The sequence below is a fragment of the Helicoverpa zea genome, chromosome 20 (genome assembly GCF_022581195.2).
Source record: "Helicoverpa zea isolate HzStark_Cry1AcR chromosome 20, ilHelZeax1.1, whole genome shotgun sequence".
Classification (NCBI taxonomy): Eukaryota; Metazoa; Arthropoda; class Insecta; order Lepidoptera; family Noctuidae; genus Helicoverpa; species Helicoverpa zea.
Window position 1 is genome coordinate 1,950,111 of NC_061471.1, and position 8,572 is coordinate 1,958,682.

The 8,572-nt window shown below is 36.6% G+C and overlaps 2 protein-coding genes across 2 annotated transcripts; both read right to left on the bottom strand.

Annotated features, from left to right (window-relative positions):
* Positions 1-301: 301 nt before the first annotated feature.
* LOC124640176 lies at positions 302-2,986 on the bottom strand. The gene is made up of 5 exons (XM_047177845.1): positions 2,748-2,986; positions 2,207-2,330; positions 1,686-1,959; positions 1,081-1,203; positions 302-510 (listed from the first exon to the last, which is right to left on the bottom strand). Exons 1-5 carry the CDS (start codon positions 2,815-2,817, stop codon positions 391-393), a joined length of 711 nt encoding a protein of 236 aa, XP_047033801.1. The 5' UTR covers positions 2,818-2,986; the 3' UTR covers positions 302-390.
* A 981-nt stretch (positions 2,987-3,967) lies between these two features.
* LOC124640173 lies at positions 3,968-6,149 on the bottom strand. Its single transcript, XM_047177841.1, has 5 exons — positions 5,992-6,149; positions 5,598-5,721; positions 4,870-5,149; positions 4,546-4,668; positions 3,968-4,195 (listed from the first exon to the last, which is right to left on the bottom strand). The coding sequence occupies exons 1-5, from the start codon at positions 6,047-6,049 to the stop codon at positions 4,064-4,066; spliced, it is 717 nt and encodes a 238-aa protein (XP_047033797.1). The 5' UTR covers positions 6,050-6,149; the 3' UTR covers positions 3,968-4,063.
* Positions 6,150-8,572: the final 2,423 nt, after the last annotated feature.

An 8,572-nucleotide genomic window follows, 5' to 3' on the forward strand; every position in this document is an offset into this window, starting at 1 on the left:
GAGAGATAATCCAGGGTAGCTTTCTTTCCTGCAAAGTATGATATGAACGTCGTTATCACACACACAATAATAAATTACTACTGTGCTCTTTTTATATACTGTTTTATGTATTGCCTATTATTATAATCTCTTATGAATTTCCATCTTCTAAAGTGAGTACTACATAATATTACGCTCGGCTGAGTGCCTAAACATCATATACCTACTTACAGCTAACCGCTTAATTTCAAGCGGTTTTCCTAAAGGAGGAATCAATTTGGATCCTTGTTTTCTTTGGGGAATGGGGAAGTAAATAACGCCATTATTTCTTTATTATATTCTTGGTTATTATAATTTAATTCTTACAAAATAATATTTAAATATCACATTGTTTTGTTCCTCAAGAGTCGACTAGCAATGACTGAAGCATACTGTTGGGAAGGGAATTTTGTTTTTGACGGCTTCCACGATCATTGGTAACAACGTTTGGGACCACGAAACTACACCATCGTAGTTGTGGAAGGGTCGGAACTGAAATAGAAAAGAGTATTCTTATGTTAAAATGTTCTTCTGAAATGACCTACTTACCTATGCATAAGTTTAACCGAAGGTGAACTATCAATTTAAAATATTTTTAAACACAACCTTTGGGTAGGCAGTTACTTCGAACTTCAAACACAAGTAGATGCGTAGGTGCACGCATGCTAGTGCATAGGTACTGCTCGTGTACCGCCGCCGCTCGCGCATTGTTCCAAGCCGCCATGTTTGGCAAGTTTGGCAAGGATTTTAATACTGACAATTCACATCATCCGAGCCTTTTTCCCAAACTATGTTGGGGTCGGCTTCCAGTCTAACCGGATTCAGCTGAGTACCAGTGCTTTACAAGAAGCGACTGCCTATCTGACCTCCTCAACCCAGTTACCCGGGCAACCCGATACCCTTTGGTTAGGCTGGTGTCAGACTTACTGGCTTCTGACTACCCGTAACGACTGCCAAGGATGTTCAATGACAGCCGGGACCTACAGTTTAACGTGCCATAATACTGACAATTTTAAGTATAAAAAGACAACTAAGCACCTAGGTATGTATGTAGACACTAACCTCTCTAGAAAGAACTTCAGTAATATTACTGGTAGGTCGGTAAACCATCCTTACAAGACCGCTTGATGTCGAGACCCCGTTCGTTGTCGCCGTTATTTCGTTGGTCGTCAAATTTTTATGTATCTGGAATTTCATTGAAATAATTTTTATTAAAATACTTATTTAATTTTACGAGCTACACTATCACTTGGTTTTAAAGTCAAGTCACGAGTCACTCAAGAGTATTGAGGGGACTATTATGTGGTATCTGATAGAGGGGCATCTATCTACATAACGTGCAATTAAAACGGCTCAAAAGTTTGTTTTAAATTATTCTCTTCTTCTTCTGAATCAGTTCCTTGATCCAGCCGCCTAACGAGAGCCTCGTGTGGTGTAGGCACATCATCATTATCAAACTGACCGTTTTCCCGCGGTTCTACCCGCGTCCCGTGGGAACTACTGCGCGTACTCGGATAAAATATAGCCTATGTTGAACGGGGACAATGTAGCTTCCAAACAGTGGAAGAATTTTTCTAAACAATCAAGTAGTTTCTAACCCAAACGGTCAAACAAACAACCAAATCTTGCCTTTTAAAATATTAATGTAGATAAAAAAATGTACTTACAAATATCGTAAAACTTATCGAGCTATGTGTGAAGTCTCCTGTGTAATGCATGGTCTGGGAACTATTAACTGGTGTGAAGTGCACATCGTAACCCAACTTAGCGTCTCGTAAGTTCAAAATCCCAGATACCCAGGCTCTATGGGTAATAACCCCACTGTTGTTGACATTGTTTATACCCTGGTTCATAGTGGTTACGTCAATCTTCTGAATGGAGACCAGGAAACCGTTGGTGTATACTGCTGTCCCGTTTATGTGCCATTTATGCATTTGCATGCTGAAAGAATGAGGAGGTATTGAATTACCAGCTTTCTAATGGATAATCAGTAAAAAAACAGTTAGTTGCTCGATATATCTCGAGGTTATATAGCAAAGGATAAGGTCAGTCAGTGATTTCAAACCAGTCTGAAGTTAGCTATTTAATTTGATGCCTTGTGAATACCTTGCCTTCACTTTTGACTAACATGAAGTCACTGATTCCCAGATAGGATTCGTAAACAAACAGCTAAAATACATCAACTTACTCAATGTTTTGTGTTACATTCACCAGTCTTAAGGTGCTAAATCCTATTTTCTCCAAGTCATATATAGTTTCTTGTATCACAGAAGAGAAGAATTCTGCGTGGTTGTTCACCCTAGGCCGTGGTGCTGAAAGGAGCATAATATATTATTATCAGAATTTTCTATCGGGCAAATATTTTGTGAGACATGGTGTCTGGGAAAGGACTTAGTCTAGTGAACTTTTTTTTTAAAAGACGTCAAAAATCATCAAATGACCCCTCCCGCTGTGGATTAGCAGCGGTGAGGAAGTGTCAGACTTTTACTGACTAAAAACCTTCGTGTTCCGTCGTAGGCCTTTATGTACCAGCGCCGCGGTAACTCTTTCGAACAACCCGCAGCTCCGGAGTCTAGCGAAGACTCAGGTAGAATATCAAAGCCAGTCTGTACTTTACGTTTTAAGAAAACTGGCGTTTATTTTGTCAGTGAGCTTGGGTCTAAGTATCTATGTCGAACTCGAATTGGTGTATGATGATGTAGAATGCGAATAATAATAAAAACACTCACTCCATCCAAAAGCGATGGCCGCACACAGGATCGGTAACACCAAAATATGATACTTCATTTTTAAAAACATTATGCGGAAATTTTGCTCACCAGAAAACTTTTCAAACTGAATATTGAAACAATGACTTGAAATCCGCAATTCCGAAGATAAGATCTGGTAATCATGTGATTAGTTAAATATTATTACTTAATGCCTAATCTGATTTATCGGATCTCAGGATCTTTAGCAGACTTTCTTTGTCTCTAATCTCTTTGACATTGTAGCAACATTGTAAGAGTGCGGACAAAACTAGTATCATAATACCTATCAAAATGTTAATGAGCTGATAGCTATTCAAAGGTCGAAATTAATGTTTTACCTAAATTTGCATAAAAATCAGATACCTATTTCCTGCAATGTCCGCTATATAAAGAAAATGCCTCGATCATAATTTTTGAAAAAGATTTTCATAATTTACCAGCTAGGAATTATAAGTGAATTTCGATAGCTGAAGAGTCTTTTGAGTTAAAATTGTAATGGGCTCCTCAATTACCTTTTTCAGGAAGCAGAAGACAGAGATGTTCAAGGAAGTTTCCGATAGTCCTCAATTCTCATTTATGTAGGTATAATCTTCTTTTTCCATACCTCGCTGTTTAAAGTCCTCCCTCACAAGTTTCACACAATGCGTATATCGTTAATTGGCTGTAGCCTTCCTCTATATCTTAACCTTTTCATTCAATTTACAGAATATAGGCGAGCTAACGTATACCTAACACTTATTCGGTGACTGTGCTTTCTTTACTCTACTTAAGTTAATCCTTTTCAGCTCAGACTTTTATATTAGCAACTAATTATATCCTAACGGCGTCTATTAATTAATTGCCTTATCAAATTAGAAACAAGAATCTAAAAATAGCGTTTTGATGTAGTAAGTAAAGATAATTCTATTGTAATCTGATTGATTAGTAATTTGCATGTCTATCGTGTGTTCAACGTATGATCACAATGTGTGTATTGATAGAAATCACGAGCGTGACTCATGGAACTAATTACTACATTCGCAGAAGATATTTGACTTTCTGAGTCAGGAACGGGTCTTAATATCAGCCACACTGCTAGCCTTTAACCAACCACTTAACCACCTGATCAAAGTTGCATTGTAATTACTCATAAAATAATACAAAGATAAATCATAACATAGTTCTTATTATTTCTAAAATGTAAGAAGAAAATACCGAACCGATGTGTGAATATTTTAATTATTTTTAGCAAAAATAACAATTTAGTAAGTAAACACCAAATCACAGAATAATATCACAGTTTTTCTTCTCAAGTCCTATGAAGTAGCACAGTCATAACATATTCTTGGGAACTGGATCTCTTTAGTCACCAGATCATAAGCAATAGGTTGGAATACTTTATCGGCCCAACCTACCATGCCAGCAGGGATCCCGACGTTGGGATCGAACTGAAAAATAAAATGATATTTATGAATGAGTATACCATGGAGCCGAAACTTGTAGAAGAACAATGAGAATACTCATAGTCCAGTTACTGGTCAACTTTCAAAATTTAGACTCTTTTTTGACTAGCTTCTGCCATCATAAGCTTTTTTACTGCCCTCAAGTTTCCTCTTAAGATGTTTTCGTTAACATTTAAGTCGTTGCTATCCAAGAAGCAATTGGCTAGTAATAATGTAACAAAGATTTAGAAAAATGATATAATATGAAGGCTATAAAAGGCAAAAGAATAACTGCTCCATCTTCACGAGATTCATCAATGAGCCTAACAGTTTCAAAACAATCAAGTTTTTCTTACCATTGAAGTTAATATGTCAGTTGTACTGTCTCTTGGTCGAAATTCTCCTTGGCGATTGGTAACTCTCGGCACGTTAGCAACGACTGTCACTTCTATCTCATCTGTGTTTACATCTTTGATAACCTGAAAATGATATTTACGAGCTATAAAATAAGGTCGAAAGTGTTAGCCTTTTACTTTTTACACTTTTTGTATTCCCATTCGATCTTCTATAAAAAAATTACAACAGTGATGCTAAAGAATCATTCTTAATTGGACTTTCAATGTGGTAGAAAAATTGGGGGTCTTTCAAAGTCAATATTAATAAAGAACAAAAAAACTTACAGAAAAAGCGTACGTAATCAACGGATGAACAAACTCCATTGTATAATGACTGACTTCATCTTCTTCACCATCACCTATATCCGTGGTGACGTCATATCCTACAGCCACATCATGAAGTCTGAGGGTTCCTCGAACGGAGACAGTGGTCTTCTTAGCAGTCGAGTTGAAGCCCCAAACTTGTTGTACGGTACTCTGCTGAATATCCACACGTTGTATGGAGGTGACAAAGCCATTGCGATATTGGACTTTACCAATCACATCTAAGTTGTTGACAGTTTGACTGAAAAAAACAGATTTTAAAGGGTTTTTCGGTTTTGTCAGCATGATTTTGGGCTTTTGTTTCATACGATCATCGTTGTTTGTCTAGACTTTATGCAAATAATATGCTGGTCGGGGACTTTAGGAGTCACCAGATGCAGTAGAAGAGAAGTGTTTACAAGAGGCACAACACAAGAGGTTTAAACAGATCTTGCGTAAAAAAATCGACATGCGTTACGTAGTGTGCCCTAAGGGCATTCACAGGCATAGATTTGAAAAAGAGTAGCCTGGTCAGATCTGAATAAGTAAAAGGAATTGCCTCAAACTCATAACCTAAGATTTGCGAAGAAAACCATTTCACTCGCTAAGCTCTTAAGGGGATACAAAGATGGATTTGTTTATATAAACTGTGTAGGTTACTCGATTCGAGAAAGTTCTAGTCAAAGTCAGAATTGCTTAAAATTACTTACTTGACTTCGATTACATAATCATATAACTTCAAGTTGTACCATCCTCTTTCTTCGACAGTTTGAACAGTTCTCGTTATGTAGTCTATAACATAGCTGATGTGGTCGACCAGGCGGACATTGCTTACTGAAATAATATGATTTGTCAATTGTTATCACTACTTCTATAGGTACACAGACAGTCAGTTACTTTAATTTAGCATTTACATTTAGAAGGATTCAAAAACGCTTTACCCTAAACTGGAGTCAAACCTTACACCTCTCTCCCTTGTCACAAACAAGCCCACTAATAAGTTGGAAATAAATCTGACAGATAATTTTAGTTTCTTCTACATACCTAATTATCTGCAAAATTCGTAAAACTAAAAAGACGTGAATTTGAATACGTTCTACTCACTGACTTGGCAATTCGCAAATCCAATGAAAAGCAAAAACAAAAAACTGTATAGCTTCATTATATTGGCGCACTCCACTGCAAAGAAATTACATCAATATTCAAGATGAATCGATAAAAAATCTTTTAATCGACAATTGCGAAATAAATATCTAAGTAATTAATTCAAGATTAGATAGAAATCGTCTTGCGTATCTTGCCTACTGTTCTGATGACTTTTACAGATAAAACTATAATTTATGCATGTCCTATTAATATTAAATATTTTTTTAAAGTTTGTATGTTTGTCACTAAAGACAAAAAAAAACTTTCCTTCTATCCTGTACAGAAAACAAAAAAAGAAGGACACTCCATACTGAGAACTAAAAAAAATAAAACAATTGACAGTTTTTATGTATAAACGGAGGTCAGTCAGATACGATCACTCTATGTAAAACACTAGTACCTACTCAGCTGCATCCAGTTAGACTGGAAGCCGACCCCAATATATGTAGTTGGAAAAAGGCTTCTCAGATGATGATGATTAATGGACAGTTTACAACAATATTACTATTTGGTGATGCTATAAAAAAAAATACAGGGACGATAAAAAACACTACAATTAAAACAATAACGTAAGTACTTTATTATTTAAATATCGTAATACAAAGGCGAATAAAGCCAACGCTTCTCAATCCATTTAGATTAGGCTGTCAAATCCGAGCCCTCCAGCGTGACAAGTGTCCGGCTACCTGTCAAAATGTGTCGATTCACTTGGACCTCTGTCAAGTTTCGGAGCCTGTCAAGTTTGAGGTGATGGCCCAAGTAAAGTACTTTTGCGATTATATTATACTAGCTTTCACTAGCGGTTTTGCCCAATTCCTGAGAGAATTTTTCACCGCACCCGGATAAATGAGCCTATTTATTTATTTATTTAATACTATAAAGTATTAAATAAAAATAGTTGCTTTTTAATGATGTTACTTGGCAAGTTTTCATACACCGTTATAAACCTACTTAACGCAATGAATCAAGTATTTAATTTTCTATTAAAACTTGCCAAGTAACATCATTAAAAAGCAACTATTTTTAACTGAGGTATGTGTATGGAACTTGGTACTTATTCAGATCTCACTTCTTTTATAGGCGAAGCATTCCCATATTATCGAACTTGGCAGTCTTTCACATTTTTGTTTTGGGTGGGATTTCATTTATTTTTGTAAGGTTGTTTATTTTTATTTTTTCTTATGATGAAGTTAGTTAAAGAAATGTCTCATTTATACTATCTTTTAGATTTTTTTATATGCACTATGTTTCTTACAAAGAAATGAACTAGATTAAATAAATGGACTAGATTTACCAACTGACTGACATGACATGTTATCATATATTATGTTCGTGGATCAAAGTTACACATTCGTTATTTTCGAAAGTGATTCATGCTTGGCCGTTTTCAGATTTTTACTTTACTTTGACTAAATACAAACCTTTGTACCATTCGAAGATATATTATATAAATATAGATAAATTTAGTAGTTTTAGTTCCTTAGGGGTATAAATTTACACCGGGTATAAAACACCTTCATTATTTTGAAACCGACTCACACTTGGCCATTTTCAGATTTTTCCCTTTACCTTGACATAAAGACCTACCTCCATGCCAAATTTCAAGTCAATACGACCATTGGAAGTGGTCTAGGTTTTTGATGAGTGAGTCAGTGAATCAGTCAGTCAGTGAGTGTATAGTAAAAATAGCTATTTTCTGACGTCAATATCTCAAGACCTACAATAGGTATATTAATGAAATTTTGTATTTTAGATAAGTGAGGGGGTCTCAACAGATACTAGAAATTTGATCATCATCATCATCATCATCCTCCGAGCCTTTTCCCAACTATGTTGGGGTCGGCTTCCAGTCTAACCGGATTCAGCTGAGTACCAGTGCTTTACAAGAAGCGACTGCCTATCTGACCTCCTCAACCCAGTTACCCAGGCAACCCGATACCCCTTGATTAGACTGGTGTCAGACTTACTGGCTTCTGACTACCCGTAACGACTGCCAAGGATGTTCAATGACAGCCGGGACCTACAGTTTAACGTGCCATCCGAAACACAGTCATTTGGTGTCTAAGCTATACTTAGAAAGTACATACAAACATAGAAAAGTTGCATTGGTACTTGCCTGACTTGGAATCGAACCCGCGCCCTCATACTCGAGAGGTTGGTTCTTTGCCCACTAGGCCACCACGACTTTTGATTTAATTTGATATGCATAAATAAAATAGATTTTGAGTTACAGGGGGGTCGAATTTGGCCCGAAATGGTTCGTGTAATATAACCCACGGCCGGTGTGTCGCTTTTTTTGCTCGAACTTGGCGGACATACTGCCGTGTGTCTAGATTTCAAAGAAGGCTTGCATATTACTTTATCTCTCAGTCTGTCTTTGGGCTGTTTGTTTTTAGGATCTCGCACAATAGGACAACGGCTCCTAAATTCATCTCCATTTTGAATCTTATACCTTGTACCATCTGACACGCACCACCTGAGCCAATCGGAATACTAATGAAGTTTTTGTATAACCCTCTTAAAAGGGGGTTTAAATTAG

Bases quoted from the DNA above. Each gene is read 5' to 3' on its own strand.
- LOC124640176 (XM_047177845.1), bottom strand. From the start codon at position 2,817: ATGTTTTTAAAAATGAAGTATCATATTTTGGTGTTACCGATCCTGTGT. The intron at 1,960-2,206 runs GTAAGTTGATGT...TCATTCTTTCAG, and splicing joins AATGTAACACAAAACATTGA to CATGCAAATGCATAAATGGC. The intron at 1,204-1,685 runs GTAAGTACATTT...ATGAAATTCCAG, and splicing joins CGATAAGTTTTACGATATTT to ATACATAAAAATTTGACGAC.
- LOC124640173 (XM_047177841.1), bottom strand. From the start codon at position 6,049: ATGAAGCTATACAGTTTTTTGTTTTTGCTTTTCATTGGATTTGCGAAT. The intron at 4,669-4,869 runs GTAAGTTTTTTT...TATCATTTTCAG, and splicing joins TGATTACGTACGCTTTTTCT to GTTATCAAAGATGTAAACAC. The intron at 4,196-4,545 runs GTAAGAAAAACT...TTTATTTTTCAG, and splicing joins CTGACATATTAACTTCAATG to TTCGATCCCAACGTCGGGAT.